Source organism: Phacochoerus africanus, chromosome 4, assembly GCF_016906955.1.
Source record: "Phacochoerus africanus isolate WHEZ1 chromosome 4, ROS_Pafr_v1, whole genome shotgun sequence".
Taxonomy (NCBI): Eukaryota; Metazoa; Chordata; class Mammalia; order Artiodactyla; family Suidae; genus Phacochoerus; species Phacochoerus africanus.
Window position 1 is genome coordinate 139140049 of NC_062547.1, and position 26710 is coordinate 139166758.

The window sequence follows — 26710 nt, forward strand, 5'->3', positions numbered from 1 at the left end:
ATATTATAATAATTTTGCATGGTATATAACCTAGGTAAGTATTTAATTACCTTGTCAAAATAAGAGAAAATTAATTTTTGTGACTTCAGATAGGTTTTTAAATTACACTGGAAAAAGTCTATTAAATATACAAGGTTAACTGCTTTATATTTACTGTGAAATAAAATCTAAATATCTGAAAAATTGTAATAAATAAGTAATGATTAAAGAATTAAAATATACTTTTAAGGATGGTATTTCTCACTTCTGGAAGGGTCAAACTGATTAGGTAATTTTTGAAAGTATATCATCCACTGCTGAAGTTTTGAGGGGCCACACCCACTGCATACAGGACTTCTGGGGCCAGAGACTGAAGTTACACCATAGCAACAACCTGGGCCACAGCAGTGACAACGCCAGATCCTTAAACCACCAAGGAACTCTTTGTTGGTTTTTTTTTTTAATTTCCCCAATACTGAAATTTTTAATTACCTTTTAAACATTTTGAACACATGAACTGATTTTACATTCTGTACCTGAGAAATCCATCTCTAAAGTTCTTGGAGGTCTAATTGCGCTACTTATTATCTGTGCTGCCTATTGCTCATGGTGGCTTATTTCCTTCTATTTTTTTTACAAAATTATGAGTGATGTTTGGTAGGGTTTTGAGGGAATCCTATGAAGCCTGAGTTCATGTTCTGCCCTCCGGAGAGGATTTGCACATACTTCTTCTACGAGCTCTTGGGCATTCCATATCTAGGACTGCTTTACATCAATTTACCAACTTTGGGTTTCCTATACCTGACAAAGAGGATCAATAGAAACCACATACTTGGGCTGCCATTCACATGGTATACCACCAGGCACCTTAATAGCAGCTGCCTGTTCTGATAGTTTAGGTCTGTGTCATGTATCAGTCATCAAATGTTCTGTGTACCATCCTTGCCCTATTTGAACAAATGCAGGTTCTGCGTTTAAAAGCCTTGTAGGTCATCTTTTTTCTCTTTCTAATCAGAACCCAGGCTGGAGGTAATAACTGTTACTGTCTCACTTTACTAATGGGCATATTTAATTTTTAAAAACAATCAAACCCACCCTTTAACTCAGGACGAACATGCTAAAAGTTTTGGATTTATGTGTATGGTCTCAGCTTCAATTTCCCAACTTGTAAAAATTTAAGGCATTATCTCCATTCCGCATGCAGCTGTTACCCCCAAAAACCTCTTGGTTAGATCAGCTGCCCTTCACTTTCCCACTCCACCTAGGGAAGTGGTCAATATCCACTCTGATTTTCTCTCTCCTTACCCCCTAACCAGGGTTTTCCCTTACATCTTATAAGCTCATCTATTTAAAAAGGTTACTATTACAGCCAGGAGTTTTCCATCACAGAGTTTTGAGGATCTCTAGCCCATCATATGGCTGGATATACAGTTATTCTGCAGGCAGTTCCAGTGGGGTATAACACATGTTCCAGCAGAACTATATACACGGTGCTATTATAGCTCAGAGGAAAGACATGACTACCTTAGCACAAAGGGCTCAAAGATGCTCCACTGAGGAAATGGTGCTTAGGCTGAGCATTAGAGTTGAAATCCCAGGTATAAGGTTACTTCATTTTTGCCAGAGGAGGATGAGAGTATGGTGGGCTCAGTCATTTCTATCCCATTACATGTGCTAAACTGCAAAAACAAACAAACAAAAACCAACGCATCCTCTCTACTCCATCTGTACCTTCCTTTGTTGGGTGCACTGGGTTGTGCAGTGGTGCGCTATAACCATGGGCCAGCTGGCTGATCTGGAGAGCTTCTAGCAGGTAATAGTGGAAGACATGAGAGATGCAGCAGGTCTTGTTCAGAACCCTCTTTGGGGAGACCCACCCCCCACTTATAACCACTATCATCTTTGGATCTCTCTACTAGGAGAGGAGGAAGCAAACTCTCCTAAGGAGCTCTATCTTGATCCATCTGGTCAGGGTCCCTGGCTTCCCACAGCGCCTGGTCTCTTGTCTGGCCACTACTGCACAGCCTGCCTTTGGGAGGTTGGCATTCCAAAGCAGTCCTCAGTGCCTTTGGAAAGAACTTGGGAAAAAGTGCTCTTTGGGACACAGGGGCTTCCCTGCCACTGAGGGTCTGCTGTTCTGAGCACTTCACTGAACAGAACCCCAGCGTGTCAGGAAGGCCACCTCGGCTGAAAGATGAGGCAATTCTGTATAATGCATGGTAGTGCATAAAGATAAAAAAAAATGTTTCACTTGTTTTTAGAAAGTAAAAAGCCAACAAGTTGCTTTGGTTGAAAAGGAGAGCATCATTAAAGTCATATCTCTCAACAGGCAGATATGGCATCAATTCATGCTAAATTCTAACCCGGCTAAGAGTCCCTCATTGCCTGACGTAACATACAGGTCCCCCCCAAGGCACTGAAAGTGAAATCAGCTTCTATGAGCATTACCCGTATCTAGCACTGAAATGTTCTTTTGAAAAACATCGTTAAGTCTTTGACAGTACTCACTGGAGTAGTATGCCAACAGGGAATATTCTGTTTGTTTATTTTTTAAAGAAAAACAAAAACACCATGAAACTGAACTTAAGTAAAGTTGTTGGTAATGATTTAATTCAATGTATATAGCACTGTGCATATTCATTCTGGCCAGGGACCCTTCTCTCTCCTAAAGGACTGCTTGGCAGAGCTCTCATGTGCTTTGCAATTTTTCCTAATCCTTAATTTCATCTCCCGATGAGGTGAGGGTGAGCATAGCCGCGTCCAGGTAATTAATTGCTTTATCAAATGGTTTAATTGTGCATTCAAGAGAACCGGCAACAAGAAGGTTATTCTTCCTAACGTGTTTTTTAACAAAAACTCTAACTACATGGCATTCTACTCAGAGCATCTGAGGAGAAGAAATGAAAAAACCTATTCGGCAAATCTTGGTTAAACACATGTTTGCATATACAACATAGAAATAAGTGGTAAAATAATTAGTTGAATTGCTTCCTTCAGCTGTAACTTCGTAACTAATCTGCATGTTAAAGTAGACCGTGCAAAGTCTGTGGATGCATTTTCACCATGGACGGTGTTTGAACATCTGTGCTATTCTGAAAATGTCACAGTAACCATTTTGCCTAAAAGTTTATCCTCAGGAGCCAAAGAGACTGTGTTAGCTTGGCACGCTCCAAAAAGAAATAAATGTTTAATAGAACCAAGGACAGATGTGCCTCATGATTAGAAGGAAGTATTACAACATTAGGCCAAATGGTTTAAAAGATTTCTCAACTAAAATGATGCTAAATCTACTTTATTTCAGATGAACTCTCTCTAACTAGATAAGTTACACGATGGGTATAGGCCTGTCTTATATTCCCCCTTTGGCCTATCCTTCCTAGAAATACTTTATTTATGTCTTCATATGTCCTTAGCAGGCTCAAGCGAGTGTCATTTAACTTAAGGCTTTTTTGGTTGGCCACGCCCAAGGCATGCGGAAGTTCCCAGGCCCAAGGGATTGAACTTGGGCCACAGCAGTGACCTGAGCCACAGCAGTGACAACACCAAGTCAACTGCTAGGTCACCAGGGAACTCCCACTGAAGCCCTTAATGACACAAATATTTAATGATACTTTAGAAGGTAATTATGTAGTCCACTACTTTAAAATTTTTATCCAGTCTAATAAATATTTTTTTTTCCCTCTCTTCTTCTGGTAAAAAATACTACCCTTAATCATAGGAACGTGTGGGTAAAGAGGGGCACATGTGGTTGATTAAAGGATGGACACCTGATCCAAGAACAGCTGGTTGGAATCCTTCCCTGAGATTGAAACACAGACATTGGTGAATTTCTTTGCAGTTTCTAGGCTAGAAGCAAATGTAGCTAAGGCTGTCAACATCCATACTTCCTGCCAAGGAGAGGAAGCCTCTTGGCAGAATGACGCCAAGCAGAGACCGACAAAGATGAGAGAGAAGGAAGCAGAGCGTTGTCAACACTGAATGTCCCCCGCTTTCTCTGAGGTCTGCCTACCCCAGTATACAGTCTAGCCTCGTGTGCCAGGAAATCTTCATTTTTTTTGATGAAGCTAAGTTTGAGTTATGTTTCTGTCACTTGAAATCAAAAGCATCCTGAGGATACAGCTGGTATTTTATATTACTTTTCAGATGGCATTTCACTCGGAGAAGCGAAGACTTGTCACTCGAGAATCAGACAGCCCGGGGTTCAAATATCTACTCTGCTACTAAGAGCTGTGTGGACCCTGGACAAAGTTTTCCAGCTTCAGTTTCCTCACCTTTGAGACCATGAATAGTCCCAACCTTCTGGGCTTACGGTGAAGATTAGATGGAATAACAGAGGAAATAAAATAACACTACGGCACTTAGCATAACATCATCGTATTTAATACCTCAACAGTTAGGGACTGTTGGTGTGTTGTTATTGTCATTGGCGCTATTATTTAAAATACTACTATGGTGGAGGCTGCTCGAGTCCTCCAGTATCCACTCTGCCCTTCCTGTTAGCGACATAACTCTTAAATTTCAGCTGGATACAGAGCTGCCCAGAATACAACCCCTATTTCCCAGCCTCGCTTTCAGCGTGGGGTAGCCTTGTGATTAAGTTGCAGCCAGCAGGACCCTGAGCAGAAGGGACCCTAGTGACCTCCGGGGTGTGTCTCCTCCCTTTCCTCCTTCCTACTGGCTGCGGTAGAGCCTCCCCATGGGACCCAGATACAGAAGTCAACAATTCCGGTTGCTGAGGATGACAGAACAAGGTAAACATCGCTGGTGGCTGTCGGTCTGGAGGTAGCCTGTTGGCCCCGGGGCTGCTTATCTTCAGGACGTTTCCATGAGAGAGAAATGAAACTTGATCCCGCTTAAGCCTCTGCTCTGTTTGGATTTCTGCTACAGCAGTCTGAACTTATATCCTAAGAATACCCAATAAATATATTTTAATTATTCTTTATACTTATTACTTCCAAAAGCCCCGTGAAAGAGAAAAAGGGGTTGCTCACCAAAGGCTGGCAAGCACTCTCTTTAAACGGATTGTTAGGGCTTTTCATACTATGACTACTAGCTTCTCATTATCCGATGACCTTTGGCTTCCCCAGACTGGAGAAAGATGATGAAACGGAATGCGGCCTGAGGGGAAAAGGCAAAGTTAGGGCAGCTGCCAAGGGACATTTGTCCCCACACCTCAAACTCTTTGATGTACAAAATTGTTTAGAGTTGGTTACATGCCACTGAGTCTGTCTCCAAAGTCATAACACCTCCTCTGTTAGCTTTTTCTAAGCAATAGAAAATCGAAATAGTGCGATCTCTCACCCAACACCCTCATCAGACTGTCGGTGTCCATGTGGTCTACACACACACACCTCAACCCTCTTCGCGCGCAGGGGTGGATGTGGGGTATTTACTGCTTCTCATCCCTCCACAGGGCTGCCCAGATGGCAGCACTGAACTGCTGGCTGCTCCTCTTGTTCTTGGTGCCATTACCACGGCCACTGTGCCCATTTCCTGATGCATAAAATGTGCAAAGAGAAGCCTTCCATCTTCCGTGTCCAGTCCTCTTTGCTTCTGCTTAGAAGCGAGGCTCTCCCCACTGAGACATCTGTAAGTCAAGACAACTCTCACCCAGCAGGTTCTACGGAGGCAGGGAGATCTCGATCTACAAACACCCCCGAAAATACTGACAGCCTCAACCTGGCCAAAAAGCAAAAATGAGGAGCTGCACATAAAAACTACCTGTGCCTATTGTAGATGCAGGGCCATGAAAGTCTGGGAGACACCGACAAGACGTGCAGAGCTTGAAACTAGATTTTTTCTTTCTTTCTTTTTTAATGAGGTCAGCGCCTACAGCTTATGGAAGTTCCCAGACGGGGGGTCAAATTGGAGCTACAGCTGCCAGCCTACACCACAGCCATAGAAACGTAGGACCTATGCCGCAGCTTGTGGCAACACATGATCCTTAACCCACTGAGGGAGCCCAGGGATCAAACCCACATCCTCATCAATACTAAGTCAGGTTCTTAACCTGCTCAGCCACACTGCAAACTCCCCCCCTTTTTTTTTGTGGTGGGGGAGGCCACATCTGAGGTATGCAGAAGCCACAGCACTGACAATGCCAAATTCTTATCTGCTAGGCCTCCAGGGAACTCAGAAGCTATCTTTAAAAGTTTTAACAAATCCATGCCCCGGATGGGCGCTAACCTCCAAACAGCCTGTTGGTAGGAAATGTTGGCCAAGAGAGACTCCATTTGCCAAGAACTTCAAACATGACCTTTACATGGTAGCAATTGTTGGAAACTATTAAGACGACTCTGAAAATAAAATAATCTGCAGCAAAAATATGTTGAAAGAAATGCCAGCCCTGTAAGGCAAGCCCCCTCTCCCCCTCCCTCATGTGTGCACACTCGGACTAGAGAATCATCTTCCTCACAGCGCGTCTTAACTCTGCATCTCTCTTCTGCATCTAGACAGAAATGAGCCATTTGCTAATTGTTTCACAGCAGTTAAGGAAGTAAACGTTGTTGGGGGGAGGGTGAGAGCAGACTGGTGTCTGCCTGCTGGTTTTCTCATTCCCAACGGCCAGGCTGACGCAGAGAGCAGAGTCTCACTGCACGCCTAGAGCCCTCCCCTCAGAGGTCAGGCCATGCACCTGTGACTTCTGGCCGGACAGGTGCAGTCCCAGCCCTGACCTCTGCTCAGGTGGGTGCAGGTGGAGAGACATCAAGGAAATCCTATTAAAAGAGGTCCCACAGGGCCAGAACCTGGAGCAGTGGGACCTCCATTCTGCACCCTTCTGAGCTTCCAGAACCCCAGCATCACACCAGATCTGCTCAGTTTTCCCAAATAGCTCTCTCCTCCAGGAGGCAGAAAACTGAGACTGCACACCGGAAGCCTGGGCTGGCTGGATCCGATGAGCAGTGGGGATGCTCCCCTTCTCAAAGGCAAAATTAGAAGCTGGCAGTCAGAACCCCAGAGGCTTTCATCTTTCGATGCAGAGAGAGGAAAGGCACTCCGAGACCTCAGGTCCCTCTGGTTTAGGCTGAGGCCAGAGAGCTGCTGGCAAGAGCCACTGCAGGTCCCATCGGGATCCAGATGGTGAAGACGTCCTTCTGCTGAGCTCCACGCCGAAAGGACTTTCTATATTTGAAACGGAAACAATCACCAAGGCCAGCTAGGACTTCCCAAACGCCTCTTCAGACTGTTTTCTATCCATCTCTGCAATCACTGCGCAAATCCAGGCCTCGCTCCTGCCAGCTGCCTCCTCACAGTCACCCTGGCCTCCAGTCCTACCCCCGCCCCTCCCAGCCTGCAGCCAGTGTAAGTGGAGGCAAAAATACAAGTCCTTCGTAAGAGCCCCAGTGCTCTTAGGGTCAAGTCCTTTCATTCGCCCTTCAAGGCCTTGGAAAGTGGCCCCTGATACTTTCCTCATCTCATTTGTGATAACCCCCTGTCCCAAATCCACATGCACCCTGGCCGCAGTGACACTGTCACCTGCTCCTTCATGGAGCCACGTTTTCTTTCATCGCTTGAGCCCCCCTTCCCTTCCCTCTGAAGGAGCGAGATGCCCATACTTTCCACCCCCATTCTCACTCTGGGAGATTCCTTCCAGCCTTAAGATCTCGACTGAACCACGGCTTCCTTTAAGAAGCCCGCTGCTACCTCCAAACTGGTTGAGGTGACCCCGTTCTGTGCCTCATGGCAACCCAAAGATCCCTTATCTGAACATCTCTTTTAATGAAAAAAGATTGCATTTTAATTTCTCTACCTTCCTTGTGAGTTCCCTGAAAGCTGGGGCTTTCTTTGCCTTTTGCCATATCCCTAGAACTTCGCACAATGTGTGACACGGAGCAAGAAAGAACTCACTGAACACTTCCTTAATGTCTACACTACTTCAGTTTTTCCAGCCAGGAGAACGTGACATCGGGGCTGGTTAAACAAGGAGTCTCACTGGCTAGAAGCCAGGTTGAGGGGCTGGGTCTCCACCACACTCTCCATCCAGCTGCAGTGCTGGCCTCCACTTGTCTAATCCCAGAGGCGGTTTTCTGTTCCTCCTCTTTTGTGGGTGATGCTTTATAGAGTCTGAAGAAAGAGTCATTTATTGCCATGTAACAGCCTACATCCCTCCATCTCAGACTCCGTGTTCTTGTGGATTTTATCTTTGACCCTGGGGGAGTCACAGAGCTCGGAGTGGTGTCCCCGGTGCCAGGCCAGAGCCCTGCTCCAGACAAAGACTCCTAAATGTATGCCCCCAGCTGCCCCCACCCTGGTCTAGGAGCCTCTGAACACTCAGGGCCCAGAAGCAGAAAGCAAGCCAGTTTGATGGAACCAGAAGACAAACCTCGAGCATCAGGCTCAGAGCTGATAACCATGCTCCCCCCACCCGCTCCTGCCAGTTCCACATCCGCCTGTGCAAGGGCCACGCTTCACCTGGAGGAAGGTGAGGATCTATTGCCAATTTCCTTGATGATGACAAGACTGGGCTGCAATACATTTTTGCCGAAACTAATTTTTGTCAAGTTGATTTACGACATCAAATCACTTCCAGTTATACAAGCATTCCAGGCTCACCTGTCCTTTGTTTCTTGACCTCCAATGACCCCAAAAAGGCTGTAACTCCAGGGGATGGGAAGTCATTTGTTCATTAAGAGTTAGCTCGTTCACTCTATTAACTGCCCATCCACCGGAGGTGCTGGGACAGCTTTGTCCCGGAGAGAAAAATGTGGTCCAGAATCTCAGTAAACCAGTGGCCATGTATTTAGGGGCAACAACTAAAGCCCTCCAGTAGGAAACTCGGTCAGTCTGAAATACCCGCCGGAAGGAAGCCTCACGGAGCACCACCGGCGTTTACAACTGGCCTCGGCTTCAGAGTCTTGGGCATGAGTCTCCCGATTCGCTTCTTACGAGAAAAGAGAACGCCACTTTTCTAAAAGGGGAGATAGAAACGTAGAGACTAATGCCAAACCCAATACTCACACCACTTTCCACTGCACTGCTGCCCCTCCCCCTGCCCCTCCCCTTTGGTTCCACTTCATTAAATGTGGGTGACAAGAGGCAGCCGGGCAGGAGACTGTGAGTGGCAAACTCCACCACTGCCCTGACACTTTGGGCCTCAGTCTAGCCCATCTGGAAGATGGGGAAAAGCGTACTTCAATTTCTCGTAAGAAGGCTTTAGGTTTCTTCTTTTGCTCCAGGAATAGGCAGCTGAGCTGGTGTGGGAAACTCAGGACTGAGGCAGATGCAGGAACTCAAGGGCACTAAAGCAACAGCAGGCTGGCCTGGGGCCAGCTTTGGGGCTCTGTACCTGGAAGTCATTTCGCTTTTGAAGCATCACTGCAAAGAAGTCTTCTGAATCCTGATCCTGCCTCTTAAACAAGCTAGTTATTGCAACCTGAGAGCAGGCAACCTGCTCTAACACAAAAAGCCAACTTTCCTGCCCGAACCGCAGGGGGGACCTGACCTGCAAACATCTGCAGAGACATTCCCCGGGCAGCTGACAGCATTTCAAGGCGCGTCTGACAGGTTACGACGGCTCCTTGCAGCCCAGGGGTCACGGGGAGCTGGCATTTTAAGCTCCCTCTGTGAACACACGGGCAGGTTACTGTTGGAGTTTGATGTGCAATGTGCCACTTGCCCGAACAGCCCTGATCACTCACTGACATTTCAGGGCTCCTCGCCAACGGCAGGCTCCAGGATCAGACAGTTCCCTCCAGAGCTGGAGGGAAGAAGTGAGCAACATAAACTGGATCTTCACAGCAAGGAGTCACTGCACCGAGCCCCTCACTGCCAGGGGCCCCGGGCTGGGGGTTCATGAGCTAAGCAACTTGGCCCAGGGGCGGGATGGCTTATTTCTCTCAATCACTAAGCTCTCTGCAACCCATTCACTCAAAGCCCGGAAAGGTGGCACAGAGAAGGGTCTCGCCCTTGCTTGGCAGCTGGAGTCATAGGGGGCCCCTTTTACTGAGCACCCATTCTGTGTCCAGTGCCTGGAGAAGGGAGACGGCACGGCTCCCGCCTCTAGGATCACACAACTCGAAGGCATTTGTGGGCTAAAAGATACTTACAGTTCAAGTGCCCCACAAGCCTGGCGATGCTCAACCATCTGCACACCTTCCAGGCTTTAGCGGAATGTCTCCTACTGGACCCTCACCTCCTCCCTCCTGCCCTCACCTCCTGTGCCCTCCTCTCACTGTCAGAGCCCCCAGCAGGGCATCCTCTTCGTTCATCAGACTAAGAAGAACCAGCCTTAGAGCCCTGGCCCATGCTGTTTTCTCTATCTAGAATATTCTACCCCTTCCTCCAAAGTCACAGTTTAAAAGGCACCTCCTTAGACAGGTTTCTTCTCCTTTCACCGTCCCCTACAAAGCAAGCCACTCTCTCAGCCTCACATGTGTTTCCTTCGCAGCCACTTCCAAAATATGAAGTTACGTGTTCATTTCTTCGGTTATTTTTCTTTTCTTTTCTTTTCTTTTCTTGCTTTTGTGGGCCATGCCTGTGGCATATGGAAGTTCCCAGGCTGGGGGTTGAATTGGAGCTGCAGCTGCCAGCCTACACCGCAGCCACAGCAATGCAGGATCCAGGCCATGTCTGCAACCTAGGCCCTCAACTCACGGCAACACCGGATCTTTAACCCACTGAGCCATCCTCGTGGATCCTAGTCGGGTTCATTAACCACTGAGCCATGAAGGGAACTCCTCGTCAGTTATTTCTGTCTCTCCTACCAGAGTGTAACCTCTGAGTGAACAAGAACAGTGTCGCTCTGGGTCCCCCCGCCCCTCCACGCTTGGTTCAGTGCCTGCGGCAATGGCAAGTGTCTGAGAGATGGTTGCTGGACAAACAAATGAAGGCTCTGTCCCGAGTGGGTGACAAAATAGAGACAGATGCTGGAGGGCTATGCTGGTGGCCATGAAGGGGCTGAGCTTAGCTGCAGCCACGAAAGGGCAGTTATCCATGCACTGTAAGTGGGGGAGACACACAGACTTTTATTACAGAACTATCCCAACCTCTCCTGTCATGTGGAAATGGATCTGGGGGGCCAGGAAGGGTGGACTGGAGGTAAAGATACCGATCAGGAGGTGCCTGTAAAAACCAGTCCTCACTATTCCCAGTATATGGTCCGTGGACCAGCAGCGTGGACAAAACCTGGGAACGTGTTAGAAATGCAGAATCTCAGGCCCCGCATCAGACCTGCTCTAGCAGAATCTGCATTTTAGCAGAATCTCCAGGAGAGTCTTCACACACCTAGAAGCTGGGCTTTAGGGAGAAGACAGTGATGCCCTGATCTGCCTTCCAGGGGTGGGGGCCAGAAATGATTCATCAGTGTCACTATAAATGCGTGATTCCTGATGTCCTTGGGGTGTCAGTGGCAAGCGGCCACAAAGGACCCCAAACTGCAGTTCCATTGGGGTCAGGAGAGCAGGGGAGGGGAAAGGTGGGCGCACTCAGCCAAGCTGGGCTGGGCTACTGAGCCAGATGTACTGGCTGTGACCCTGGGCAGAGAAGCTGCACGTCACAGGGCAGGTCTGAAGCTGGGGAGGTAAGGATGACCAACCCTGACCATGAAGAAGCGCCACCTTTTTATCCTACTATATTGTGAGATTCCCCAGCACTCAGCCCAGAGCCTGATGCATGAGGAGGGCTTTGGTAACCCCTGCTGAAAGAACAAAGGCGCCATCGAGCAGTGATTATGACACTGAGATCATAAAGCAGATTCCATGGGTCTGGGAACAAGCTAGCCATCCCTTCTGGCTTCCTGTTTTGTTATGGACATTCCTTCTGGTTAGAAAAATGTGAAAGGCCAGAGAGGATAAACATGGACTTTCAGTGAATAAAAATATGTGACTTACAACACAGAATCAGTAGGAAGGCCTGGCACAGCCTTGCAATACCCAAATAAACCTCTGAGGAGAGCAGGCAGGGAGGGGTCCCCCAGACCTGTGCAATGTCCTGGGGGCAAAGGTCAGAATGGGGAGGGATCCCAGAGCACAGAAGCTGTCAGCCATGTGTGCCGTGGGGGTGGGACAGAGGCAGGATCCATGTAAAGGCCTAAGCCCAAAGGTACTGTGGCCACAAGTGACCAGGGAGTCACCGGCTGCACCTCTCATCAGCCCCAGACCTCATCCTGCAAGTGCACCTTATACAGAAAACAAGCAGAGATAAAGGCAGTGCAGCTCTGGGAGAGGGCGCAGGAGAGTCAGAGACACATAGGCACAACTCTTCATGCCTAAGGGGCCGCTGATTGACGTTTGCTAAATAAGAGAACAAATAAGCAAACCCTTGTCAATTCTTTGGTTTCTTTTTCTTCCATTCATCATCCCAGTGAAATGTCCCCAACCGCAAACACAAACGGACACCCTTAGCCCAAGGAGCCCGCTGGGAGCGCCAAGAACAAATGATCACCCCCTCCTCCCCCCTGAGGATCCTGCCTCCTTGCCTATAATTCCTTTTATTAGAGTCCAGATGAAATGCTCCAGATGATGGTTCCACTAGGAATAAACAGACTCCCTTAGCCCTAATCCACTTTCCTACGAAACTGAAACCATTTGGTTTGTTAAAATGACCTGTCACCATAGTAACAACACATCCCCCCCCCCCATCACCACCATCATTAGACTATAAGCGCTGACATCCTCAGAGAACCCAGACAAAGGATCAGCAGGCCCTCTAGGCCTGGGGGCCTGGAGTTGTGCTGGATGCATTCAAGATCCACAGTCAGTGCTGCTGACATCATTCACCAGGCTGGCCCTAAGGCAGGCATCCCGGCCCCCCCCACATCTTTGCTCTCTATCAGCTGAACTGAATGACACCTTTGGATGACACCTTTGGAGCAGCTTGATACCTCACCTCCTCCAGGAAGCTTGCCTAGATTCACTTCAGGCTCACACCCACTCTCTGTATCACCCTTCCCCTTAGCCCTTGGCCATTCTAGTTACATAGGAGGTGACATTTTCATCTTATCGCTTTGGCCAAAGAATCTATTCATGTGGTAGCTTCTCAAGGGCAGGGCCCAGAGGCCACGGAGATTCACAGGCCCCCATTTGGGTCCAGAGAGCCTTGTCAGAACAAGCAGACACAGAGTAATTTCTGATGACAAAAGAGACAACAAAGAAGACCGACCTTGGATGTATAGGTGTGGCCATCAGAGCCGCAGACCATGGCGGACTGTATCGCGGGACAGGGCTTGCACTTGACCAAATTCGAAGGTCCAACCCAGTGTTTGTGGGCCATGTTCCCCTTCTTTTGCCTGAGGATGAAAAGAGAGGCATAAGGTAACGGAAGCTCCGATTCCTGGATTCCCGTGGGTCTTTCCTCCAGGTCACCTTGATAAAGGCCAATAAATGAGGGCTGGTCAGACTAGACAGTCAGGTGCACCTGAGGTCCCCTGGTCTGCCCCCCACCCCCATTTGCTGCAACTCAAGGACAGGTGGGAGACTCTGTTCCAAAAGCCTAGGTTCAAACCACCAGATGCAGGTTAAAAATGTCATAAAACATTATTCATTATTCACTGACATAAAAAGACATTCACAAGACATTAGAAAGACAATGTGAGGGTAACTCCCCCAGTCCCCTGGCCACCTGGCCTGTGAGGGGCGTGGCAGCTCACAGGTGCCCCCCAGAGAGCACCACAGAGCCTGAGGCTCCCCCTCTGGGGTTGATGGGCAGCCTCCGAGAGGGGGGGAGGGCTTCCAGGCAATTCTGGGAGCAGGTTAGATAGAAATGCATCTCCAAACACAACCAAATGACTTTATCACAGTTGTGGAAAACCATCTCTGGATAAGTTTTAAAGCAATTTCAGTCCAGTTTTCAATTTGCCATTTGATAACAGCTCGGAGGTGATGTCACTTTCCACTGCTAAAATCATCAGAATTCTACTCCTCCATTCCAGTTCCAGTTTCCTCCATCCTAACCTTTGTCATAATGACAAATGGTGCTATTAGGATGGCTTAGGTCCACAGAAGGAACCCCGGCCCCATGTCATAAACCAGCGAAATAAAGGCCGGCAGTGACTGCCGCCCTTTCTCTCTTTGTTGATGCTGCTTCCGCAGCAAACCACTGGGAGCAGGAGTGACTCTCACGGCTGTGGGGCACCTCTTGGGTGGGGGACAAGTGAGTGGGAACGGCCCGCCCATCAGGCGAGTATTACGCCCTTGAAGTGCTTGGCTCTGGCAGTCCCGTGCAGTCCTTAACACTCAGCCTCTGGAGGCAGAAAATCCAAGTTCAAACCTCAGCTCTGCCACCTACGAGGTGATCTCAGCAGGATATTTCACCTCGAAGCCTCAAGTTTCTTTACCTGCAAAACGGGCTGGGAGGGAGGTAGAATCTCCTTCTTGTGGATGGTCCAAGGAATAAAAGGAGGGGATGTATGTAAATGACTTAATATAATGCCTGGAAAATGGGACGTGATGACAATGGTAGGTGCTGTTACCATTATTTTTTCCCCCAACAGATAGGGGTACAGGGGATGAAATCCCCTGCTGCCATCCAAATGTGGCTTAACTCTAATTCCCTAGGTTTGAAAGGGCACTGAACTCCCCAGAACTCACGGGCCACAAGGAGGCAATGTTTTCTGCCAGGTGTGGAATGGATCTCCAGCTCCTTGGGAATTCGGGGTTGGCATCTGACATAAGCCGCCTTCTTCCAAATGAAAGAAACTCAGCAAAGAACAGCACCTCTCTTTTTTTTTCCCCCTTCCTTTTTGAGCTGTCCCGCAGCATATGGAATTCCTGGTCCAGGGATCAGATCCAAGCCGCAGATGCAACTACCCTACAGCTGCCGCAACACCAAATCCTCTAACCCACTGCACTGGGCCGGGGATCACACCTGCGTCCTGGAGCTGCAGAGATGCCACTGATCCCACTGCACCACAGCAGGCACTCTGCCAACCTGGTTCTTATCCTACCTCAAAACTGCCTCAGCAATTTGCAGGAGCCAGTAAGAGTAAGGTATGCTTGGGGATCTACCTTTGATGCTGACACCAGGAGGACAACCAGGTACCCAGGACAACACCTGGAACCATGGGGGACCCCAGGCTGGACAAGTGGAAGGGCTGAGCCTGTCTGACCAGTGAGGCGGGAAGAGGAGTCCCTGGAGGGCACTCTGGGCTCACCTGGTCCAGGTGACTCATTTTACTAAGGGGGGAGGGCAACTAAAGCCAAGCTGGGGAAGAGTCTTGGCCAAAGTGATGAGGACGGCTGGGGGCTAGGCCCGTGGGGACATCCACACAGTGGCTGAGTGTCTAGGGATGACCCTCTGCCCTTCAACCCACTCCCGTCCTCCCTAGATCACCAGCCCGCACAGCCTCTGCGGCGCCTCCACATTGGTGCCTGGGGCTCCTCTCTCTGACCCCGCAGCTACTCACCTTGTCCCTGCCTCTCCATCTAGAATATCTCATGGACCTGAGGTCTCCTGTAAGCCTTAATCAGACACATCAATTCTTTCAAGGTTTGTTCTGAATGGTAGGGAGGGGACTCCACGCAGCGGACAAACAGACTGTTGGCACAGGGTTCATCTTAGAGTACATGATTCCTTCAGAAGAACACCCTGCATTTATCATCATTCACACAGCAGATGGCCTGACACCAATAATGAATCAGCAAATACAGGCAGCGGTTCCGGCGTCTGGCAGCCCCTCTCTTGGGTCAGTCCCCAGTATGCGTGCCCACAGCTGAAGCAATTTTTATTTTGCGTTCCCAGAAAGGGGCCATAAAGTCTAAAGAGCGGGCGGCTCTGCTGGTGCAGACACAACCGAGACCAAGGATGCCCCGGAGGAAGGCAGCCCAAAGCAGCTGAGCCAGAGGCAGATGAGGGAGATGTGAACACCGAGGCATCGGCTTTGAGGAAACGATGGAACTGCCCATTAATCCCCAGTTAAGGACAGGTCAACACTGTCTCTGGACCTGAACTGCACCATTAAATCAAGTGCATGAAGGGGAGGCCCAAGAGGTGAGGCTGGCCAATGCTTCCAGTGGGTCTGGTGCATCACGGATGCTCAGCTTATCCTTTCTGGGTGAGTGGGTGGATCCCTGTGCTGGCCAACACAGCGGCTATGCAGCCATGAATCACAAAATCACAGACTATCAGAGCCAGAAAATACCTTAAGAGGAATCTAGTTGAAGAACTTTATTTTATAGACGAGGAACTAGAGACACATAGGGGAAGTTAAGTGCCCAGCGTCACAAAGAAATATGGCAAAGTTATCTCATCTGTACTTGTTAGATTGGAGCAATCCTGGAAATGACTGCACTGCTCTGGGACTGTTTGCACATCCTCTACACAGGCATCTCAATTTTCACTACCAGGGCTCAGTTTTAGAAATAACCACCCCCCCGAACTTTCTGCCCCTGACTCTACACCTGCCCAATGCCCAGTAGTCATGGATTCTGCCCAGGAGGGACCACGTGTGACCTCTCCTGGATGCCCTTGGGGACCAGAGGTATAAAGGCCAAGCCATTCTGAATTTCCCCAATTCTAATGAGACAGGCATTAGCTGTTAAACTCAGGCAAACCCAGGTGTTCCTAGGACCCTAGTGGAGATGACATCCAAACCTGTAGTCTCCCCTCAGAGGACAAATCATGCAAAGTCATGTACAAGAGGATGGGAGCCCCAGGAAGCATACGCTCCCTAGTTATTGTGTGTGTATTTCAATCCCCACAATTCAGTGCAAACCGTAAAAAATCAGCAACCCAGTGGAGGCAAGGGACTAAGCTTTCTGACTCTAAGATATTTCACTTCTTGAGTCAATGAAGAGTGAAATCCGATGAAGGTGTCTTGATGGGAACGCTATTCCCAGTGTCACAGACATTCATCAACTGGGGCGACACAAGCAATTTAGTCTGGGAGGCAGGTCCTGCCAGCGTTTCTTTTGGTCACAGAGCCCTCCCTCTACCCCAGCCTGGCTGGTGCTGGGGGCAGCCACACCTCCTACCCGCCTCACAGAAAATCCCAACCCCCGAGATGGAAAGGAGGCGGGCAATCAGCAGATCACCAGCACCGCCTACTCTCTTTTGCTCAATTCTCCCTCTTTTTTTGTTTGTATACCAAAATTCCCAGCATGTATGTTTTTGAAGCAAGATGACGATTCTTCAGTACAAATCTGGTGGTGTGACTCCCATGCTTAAAACCTCCATCTTCTCCCCAGCTCCCAGGCCATCGTCTCAACTCCTAGTTTTGTTGTTAAACTGACTAAGTCTACCTCCACCTGGCACTGCCTGTCTGCTCCCCTCTCCAACCTCCCCACCCCACACAAACCCATGCACACACATGCCTATGCAAGTACATATATACCACACACGCATACACACACATGCGCACACCTATGCATGCATATAAACACCCCATGCACACACCCATGCATGCATGCACACATTCATGCATATAAATACCCCTTGCACATACCCATGCATGCACACACACACACACACACACGCTGACCATCAACACCAAATATTTTTGCTCCAGCCACCCTCTGCTACTTCCGCGAGCCCATGAAGGGGTTGTGTGCCTCTGTGTGATCATGTGGGTTTTTCCCAGATCTGAAACACCTTTATTCCCACTCACATTTCCCCCCTCCACCCCCTACTCCTCTCTGCCTCATGAGGCTTTCTCTAAGGCCCAGCTCAAAAATCCCCTCCCCCGAGCAGTCCCCTGGGGCCCTTCCGCAGGCAGGTAGGCTGCACACCCAGCCCATTATGGTCACGGGATCACCTCTGGTCATGCCCCCTGGTTAGTCTCCAAGCAACCACGTTGGTTCCACTGGACCAAATGTTAAGATGCCACCAAGTGATTCAGGTAGGACATGGGGTACACCAAGCTAAAAGCCTTGGGGCCCATGTTGGACACCTCCCTTCCCTGCCCTCATCCCCTCTCCATATCACACAGTCTTAATGGTTCTATCCCAGGCCAGCATCTCACACCCGCCATGCAAACTCAAGCCTACGGGACTTGGTAAGTGCTTTCTACCAACAGAACACACGTCTGCCTCTTGTCCAAGCTTCAAATCAACTGCCTTCCATGAAGTTCCCCTTCCCCCCGGGAGCCCTACCCCATTAACCATGACATTATTTTCTCCAACATTACACCTTGTTCGCACCCAACTGTGATAGTCACCACAGCACAAAGCAGTTCGTTTTGTGTCTGTCTTTCTCAATGTCCTGTGTGCCTCTCAAGGGTACTGACTGGATCTTCATCATTTTTGTGCTCCTGGTGTTTAGAAACATGGTCGACCCTTGACGCAGGGATGTGTTCAGTGAAATAAGTGAATTTATTAATCTGGGCCTTTAGAACCTTTTCCTTTTTTTTCCTGGAAATTACTAGCATTAACTAGAAGACAAAAATAGCATGTTGTTTAAGCAGCAAAAATTCAAGAGACTAAGAAATCCTAATTCAGACGAAAAAAAATATTAGCAAGAATTTATAAAGACAACAGAGAAGGGAGGCTCTCCTGTGCCTCTGGGGGCACCTCCTCTCCAAGTGAGATGGCTTCCAAGGCAGGGGCGGGGGGGGGGGGGGTGGGGAGGACCTCTGAGGCACAGGTTCCAAATTCCCAACAGATGATAACATTCAAACTCGGGAATGAAGTCAGAATTCTCCAGAACTCTTGAGAACTCCTATTGTTTTTCCGTATTGACGTTGCGGGTTTCTTAAACAAATAAGAATTATTAAGATTAGTAGTATTTATAAAGAAATGTAGCTTAAAGTACAAGTTCAGATACTAGGAACCATCAGCAAGCATTGCTGGGCAGTATGCAAATAACGCGACACCTGAGTCTTCCAGCAGGTGAACAGCACTGCACATGGTGATAGGCTCAATTTAAAGACTTACTGTTCTAAAACTTTTGGGAACAGCACTCTGAGGGTTTCTATAAGATACACTATTCAATACATTTATTAATATTCATTGTATTTATAAGCGCAACTAACCATTGGCAGCAGAGTGGATGGCAAACACACCCTTTTTAAGATGACATCAGGCACCTGCCACAAAGACCAGGTCATGGCTGCCCTTTCCTAGCGTAGTTCCTGGAAACATCCACACCTCACTCAGCCTTTCCTGCTCTAATTTTCCACTGGCCCCTGCCCCTCCTCACTCCAAGATCCTGCCCCTCGGCCATCAAGGCAAGTCCCAAATCCTGCCACTTCCCCAGCCGACAGTGAGGGAGTCTTTGATGACATGAGTTGTGATCCAGAATTTCACTTGATTGAGGGGTGGAGGGCCATAATCAAGGCCCACAAGAGAAAAAAAAAAAGTGCACGCAGTGTCAGAACAAAGACTTCTAGAATAATTTTTTCAGCAATAAATCTATCCATAGGTATAAGCTTCCTGGTATCATCCCCACAGGCTGCAATTCAATGATGTGTACCAAAAATATCTGAACGACGCAGAAGGGGTGGGGACTGCAAAGAAGGTATACAGGACTGTTCAGTTTTTCTCTAGTTTTTGAAGAAGGACCCTTATTTTATTTCATACACTGCGCGTTCTAAGATGTTTGCACACCTTTAGGTAGAACTGTTTTACCCCGTATATGAACAGCTGGTGAAAGAGGAAAGCAATTCCAGATCACAAACAGCAGCTGCAGCACTGCAGTGGTTTTATGTGACACCTCCATGCCAGTCTAAAGGCCCTGAACACAGCTTATGGATTCCTCATCCACAATGACGCCCCCTGGCGGTATATGCTGGTAATACCCCACTGTGTAGAAGCGAAAACCAGACTTACCTTACCAGCCCCAGTCCCAGTCCTAGGACCTTCTTCTCTGTCTTGTCTTTCTTCTCCAGACAAATCTATAAGGCTGACCTGTAAGCTCAGAGGCATGGACAACCCACTCAGGAACCACCCCTTTCCAGGAAACAGGGTTTGTGTGCTGGCAGCCGACATAACTGCATTCTATTTCCACGTTAATATCAAACTGCCCCTTGAACAGCAAGACCAAATTTGTTTGCAAAATCAGAACTAATTGCTTCTGAAACAAAGAAGCAAGATACTCAGAGAGGGGACAAGGCAGGCTATTTCGAGCCAGAGACAAAATTTGGTTATTGATTGGTAGGAAAACCACGTTAACCACTGAAACGATCCGTCGTGTAAAATGACACTGTGATTCCTCCGTTGTTGGGGTTCTTCGAGTCATTGTTCTAATGGCCTGTGTCATTCACAAAAGCTGCTCTGGTGAGAGAGACGGGCTCCACGTGAGTGCGTCTCCATTCTGGGATCTGTGGGCTCAGGTGCCTCCTGTTTTCCCAGTGAAGAAGGTTCCAGGCACAGGAGCCTGTCCAAAGGGAGTCCAAGTTTCCGAATAAACTGATGTCTACTAGAGAACTGCAGGGAGACACCCAGTCTCCATGGAGAAACTAGGGTGCACTTTGCAGTGTCCTAAGCACTACTGGGCACTCACATGGGAGAAACGCCTGCTGTTTACAGAAGCTTACAATTTAAAAGGGCACATGTGTAATAATGACAATGGCGGCTAAGCATTTATTGAGGACTTAACGATTCTGCTGATACTACTGCTATTACTACCACCGACAAGAAGTACTGTGCTCTGAGCTCTCACAATGTTCCAGGCATTGCTTTTAGCCTTTTACATAAACTGTCACATTAAGGCCACCCGACAGCTCCAAGAAGGAGAAAAGTTATGGTGGAACACGAGAAGATGGGCTGGGGACGAGTCAGGAAGATTTCGTGAGCAAAGCAGACCTCGGGGGTGAGAAGGGCCCAGACTCACAAGGTGGGCTCCCGTCATTAGGCTGGGCATCTACTGAGCCACTGATTCCAGCTGGCATGTCACTACCTGGAAAGCCAGCGCCCTTGTGTGGCTCCACTCCACCTGGCTTGGCCCAGGTAAGGATGCTGAGGGTTTTGACATGTCCCAGGGCAGGGCTTAAATGCACCAGAAGAGACAAGCATGCCCAAGAATTAGCACAGAGCCCTCAGTTCCCAGGCCTGCATCCGAACCACCACCAAACCAGTTTCCAAAGCCCCTGCCAACCCAGAGGAAAAGTGTATATTTATAAGGTTTTTAGAGGAGGATCAGGGCCACCCAAAACATACGTGCCTGGTAGCGATACCACGCCCAAAGCAGGACCATCTCTCTGGATGTACCTGACTGTCACCTTGCGGACTGAGATTCATTTCACTGTGAGCCTCCAAGACCTCCCTTCCACCTGGGCTGTGAAATGGCCGAGGGGGCTGCGGAAGCCTCTGATCTTCAAAGGCGACAAGATTTAATAGGCAGAGGAGAGTTTTCAAAAACACTGTACATGCCTTTGTAAAAGAGCTGACAATGATTACGAGACCAGTCGCCATAGGGAGCACACCCTCAGCGAGGCAGAACTGAGAGTGTGAGACGGGGAACTTCCATTTGATGACCATATATGCCTATTATTTGACGCTCTTAAAACCACGTCTTGCTGGCTGAATCTGTTCAAAACCTAAAACAGAAATGCATTTTCAGAATTTGTGAAGAAATACTCGCTGCCAAGCCTACCCCTGTCTGCCAACCCACCATTTCTCCAGGAGTGGTTGAAAAAGCTCAGGTGGTTGAAACAAAAGAAAACGCCCCCAGGAGCAGGAAGAAGGCCTGAAAAAAAGAGAGTGTGAACTGATAAAGCCCCCTGATGTGTCCTTAAAGGTTGCAATAAAGACCAAGAGGTCAGGCCTCTCTGAACTCAGTTTCCATGTTGCTGCATTTCAAGGGCCTGTTGAAGCAAAGCTATCAAAACCGAGGGTAGCACTGCTCTGAAAGTGGTTAGGATCCTAGAGACACTCTACTTTTTCAATCAACATTTATTACATACCTCCTAGGCGTCAGAAATCGGGCAAAGAATTCAGAGATAATGCCAGCTCTGTATTAAATATTCTCCTTATAAACTGTTGCTTGGAACAACTATTAGGAAGCATAATGGTATTTAATTGAGTGGCTGCGTTTATTCAGGGTAGGTGCTACTTTATTTTTATTCTTACATCTGGAGACAGTAAAGAGTCTCTGAGACTGCTAACCTATCCAGGAAAGTTTTTATGTGGCAAGAAGTTTGCTGTTAATTTCTTGACACCTCATCCCCACTCTCATGCCTTTCTACACTTAAGAGCGTCAGAGGCACTCAGTGAGGTCAGTGGTTACGAGACAAGAAGGAAGAGGACTTGGGAGATGACAAACCAGATTGCCAGGGTTCTTCACATGTCTAGACATTACTTGAATCAAGTTTCCTTATGTTTAAAACCAGATAGATACATCCAGGCATCCCGGGCAAACCTACTTTCTCCACTAAACTCACATGCCCTCCGTGTTTCCCGACCAGATCATGAAGATTAGCAGGCTGATGTGATTATGTAAATTCCACTAAGTGGTCAGAGACTCTGTGCCTGCCGTCACCTTCCATTAAGGAAACGACAGGACATGGCCAGTGGCTCCAAAGGGCTCAGGGAGGCAGAGACGGTGGGATTTCATTCAGATTTCAAATGGATGAAGAGCTTGGCCCCTAGGGCTTGCATGCAAAACCATTTTGCGTGCCTGACTGTGGTAGCTCGCTCTCTCATTCACAAACACACACACACTAACAGGCCCCAACTAAAATTCTGCTTTGTTAATGAAAAGTGTCAAGCCAGTGCTGTAACAGCAGCTATTAGGGGAATGCAAGTGAACAGTTGAGCTTTCTTTATTCCCTTAGGATAATGGGTCCTGGTGCACTGTTACAAAAATCCATTTCTTCCTAAAAGGGGGCAGAAGAAACACTGTTACTGTTACCCAACGACCTTTGGCCCCCCCATGTGATTTCTTGTTTGCTGATCTTTGTTTGCTGGCCCAAGAAAGAGAGGTCCTTTTCTCGCCCTGAGACCTTAGAGGAAATCTTTAGCGATGGACACGCTAATTGGAAAAAGAATCAAATGAGAAGCAAGTAAGCCCAGGGTTGAGAATTTCATTTGCTTCCCTCTCTGAGTGTTCATAACCCTGCCTCTTTGCAGGGGGCAAAGGTACAGAGGGCTTTGCTAATGTGGCTTCCAGCGAAGAGCTTGTAGCTCAGATGTGCACACAGAGGTGAGTGCAGACACATGCAATCCCACTCTGGCTCTGCTGCTATCATCTTAGAAAAATACATGCTTGCCTTCCTAGGGGAGGGGCAATTAGTTGTTATGGGACGTGTGTATGAGAGAAAAAAATACCTGCATCTGTTTTCTAGTCACTTGCAGCAAGGCAATGCCATTCTGGGAGGGCTACATATGATCTTCGAGCAAAGTGAAGCTGGGGCGGGTAGATGGCATCGGGGACGCTGACCTTTTGAGGACAGGCCCAGAGACAGGCCAGAAGCTGACAGAAACATGATCCCAGGAGATCTGGGTGAACACCAGCAATTACAAACCATCAACATGGCACCACTCACTGGAAGCACAGCAGGTATGACTACAGCTGCACCCTCACTCTCACCTGCTCTGAAAGCTTTCTTCATAGTCAAGGGCGGAGGAAGAGAAGATGAAGCCCCTGAGAGGCTCCCTGTAGCCCTCTGTGGCCTGCACTCGTAGGCAACTTTCCGGGTGGAGGGCCAAGAACTAAGCTTAGCTCCCTAGGTCTCGTGTTTTCTCCAACCCTTACCTTCTCCTGCCAGGCTCCTTCCATCCTTTCTTAAGGGCAGCTCCAATGCCACTCCTCTCGGAAGATGTCTCAGACGGCCCCTCCCCTTCCCCTGAACACCTCTGTCCCGTGCTCCCAGTCTCTTGTTCATGCCGCCCTGTTCACTGTGGTCATGCTATTTAGATACCCAGTGGCTTGCTCCTATGCACAGACAAGGTGCTCCAAAGATGTGTTGGCACAGGGAACAATAACCCTGTGTCCTAGTGCGATTCCAGACTAGAGCCTGGGCCGATGTGCAGAAGTGACCAACGGAAAACCTTCTGACTCGATCTAAGGAAGATAGCTCACATGGTGAGTGAGAGCTGTCAAGAACAGAGGGTCCATCCCAGAAGGCTGGGGAGGGAGGCTCCCAATCCTGCAAGAGTTCAAGCAGAGGTCACCTAGAGGAAGTGGTCCTTCAAAGGCACACTCTGACGCGTGGAAACATTATTCTATGAGGGACAATGAGGAGGCTGCTTCCCTTTCCTGAATATCCTACGCAGTCAGGTGCGCCGAGCATCCTTCAATATAAATCTCCACACGTATCTCTCTTGGCTTCCATAAGACAGTTTCTCCAAAATGGAATCACGGGGCCAATGAGGCCGAAATATCGGCCAGAACTGCTGTACCTATGTGCTCCCAGCAGGGACCCTCACTCCATTATCCGAACCCTCCCCTCTGCAGGTATCTGCCAAGTTCGGCTCTGCGGCAAAGCGTTTAGATTCACCATCAAAGGTCCATGAGTCAGCAACAGAGCCAATAAGAGCAGCAAGCCAAATTCACCCCATAACACAGAGCGGGAAAACCTGGCACATGGAGAAACTGCTGTAGTTAGAGTGAGGAGATGGGCAGGAAATCAAATGTCACCCCAGCATGTCCCAATGGTTTGCAGGTAAACTGTGGGCTCACACATGCGAGTCAGCAGTAGCTGGGGGCCGAGCCCCTTCCCAGCGGGGGAAGGTGGGTAGCTGATCACACAGTCCCTCTAGACCAGGCTCCTCCCCAGGACAGAAAGGATGAGCCCATGAGAATGCTGTGCACTGCCCTCCCAGGCTTCCTCCAAGCTGAGCGGGCCCTGTGGGCTGCCCCATTCTGTCTTACTCTGGAGGGCAGGAAGGGCCAGTCCCGAGGGCCAAGGAGCAGAGGAGCCAGGCCTCAGAGAAAAGAGATGCTGGAGCTTGTGGGTTTCCTGGATGAGGCACGGGGCCTCAGGGGACAGTGGGAAGCCAAGCTGGCAGAGTGTGTGCCTGGCACATGCCCTTTCCCCTCTTCCCTCCTGAAGGCAGATCCGAAGGCCTCTCTGCAGCCCTCTGACAAACACAGACCCCCAGCTCTGAGAAACCCAAGGGATCAACGAGATGGGTGACACCTTATCACCACCAAGGCCAAGTCTGTGGCCCAAAGGACAGCTGACCTAGTCATGTAACGCAGAGAGAGGTGGGCAAAGAGGCGAGGCCCCGAGGGAGCCAGCCAGCCAGAGAAGGGCAGGGCATAGAGTCCAGGTCAGGGGCCTTCCTAAGAACAGGGCCACTTCCCTACAGCAGAGACATGCACACCACCTCCAATCTCTCTGTCACTTTCTCAGTATTTTCCAGGTGTCTAGGAATGTGTTACGTAGGAGTAGGAAGGGCAGTGGGATACAGACTTGCCTTCATGGTATAAAAAGCCTTAACCCTTCATCAGAGCATCCCTGTGCAAGGGGCTCACCTATCGGAGCTCCTAACAAAGTCCATCAGCCTGGCCCTGCATCTCCAGGTCCTTGCTTGACTTAATGGATTCATTCACCATGAAGTAGGTGGTGAACACCTGCAGGTGTCAAGGTCGGGGGTTATACTCTAGAGGGAACAAGGTATTCCAAATAAGTGGAATGAGCATGAGCAAGGTAGGGGGATGTACCCCACTGGTAGGGAACTCACGAACCATGACAACTGCCACCAGCCAGAACATGAAAAACAGCAGGACCTTTCCAGATGGGACCTTAGGTGAGGCCAGCAAAGGATCGTCAGCTCACCTGATGGTTCCCTGAGCAGCTAGCGGCTCAGATGAGAGACACACTGAATACCTGTGCTGTTCCAGCAGCATTTTAAAGCCATTCCTTCATCAGGAAATGCAGATTCCATGCAGGAAGTGTCCCAAGGGCTGAGTGGCTCTTACACAGAAGACGGGCCTTGGACAGTCTGGACGTGATCTCCCGTCTCTGCCACGTAAAGGCTGTGCAATACTGAACAAGTCACCAGGTGTCTGAGCCACCGTCCTCAGGCTCTCGCCAACTCCTAGGAATGCTAGTAAACGCCGCTGGTCCACGCTGTCCCGTCTCTGCCTTCTGCCCACGCCCCAGCCCCAAGGGCAGCTGGACGTGGCCGCTCCCTTCTTAGAGCTTTCGCTTTAGTTCATGGAATGTTTCATGTTCCAGCCTAGGTTGTTCGCGCCTGTGTCCTTCACCACTTCTCTAGGCTACAAGCTCCATGAGGAGGGCTCAGGCACCGTCCCGTAAGTGCAAGTGCACACACTCACACACTCCCCCACACACCCACACCGGGAGTCCTGCAGCTCCCTTCACACAGCACACAATCTGGCTTTAAGAACAAGAATTCAAGAAAATGTGGTCCATCCCCAGCCACACTATCATGTCACCCTCTGGCTTAAAGCCGCACAAAACTTCCTTTCACTCCTGGCTGGAGAGCCCATCCTTTCGGTGACGTTCAAGATGCGGCAGGATCGGGGCCCCTGCCTCCCTCTCCAGCCCCACGCAGCCTGTCCCCCTCCCCACCGCCTTCCTGCAGCTCAAGCCTCTCTCCTCTCACTCCCTTCAGGACACCGAGTCCCTTTCCCTGAGCCAGGGCCTGTGCCAAGGCTGCTCCCCCTCCAACAACACTTCTCCCCACTCTGCACCATCTTTCCAGTTGGTACCTTCCATCCCCTTCAACCCACCTAAAGGGACTTTCTCTTGCAGCACCCTGCTCTCAGCCCACTTAATGTCTGTCACGATGTCTCTGCTGCTTTCTTTATATCAAAGACTTTACACCAAAAGACTTTCGCTTTCACGAGGGTAGACTGTGCCCATGCACCCCAGAATTCCAAACACACAGCCGTGTCTGGAAAGGGGAAGGCACCCTAAGTGCTTGTTAAAGAAATCAGCACAGGCTCCAAC

General features: G+C 49.1%; 1 protein-coding gene across 1 annotated transcript in view; it reads right to left on the reverse strand.

Moving 5' to 3' along the window:
• SPOCK1 (SPARC (osteonectin), cwcv and kazal like domains proteoglycan 1) overlaps positions 1–26710 on the reverse strand; it is a 509504-nt gene that overhangs the window by 124928 nt on the left and 357866 nt on the right. The window contains exon 5 of the mRNA XM_047778695.1: positions 13078–13204. Within this exon, the coding sequence (XP_047634651.1) occupies positions 13078–13204 (127 nt within the window). The remainder of the gene's footprint in view (positions 1–13077; positions 13205–26710) is intronic.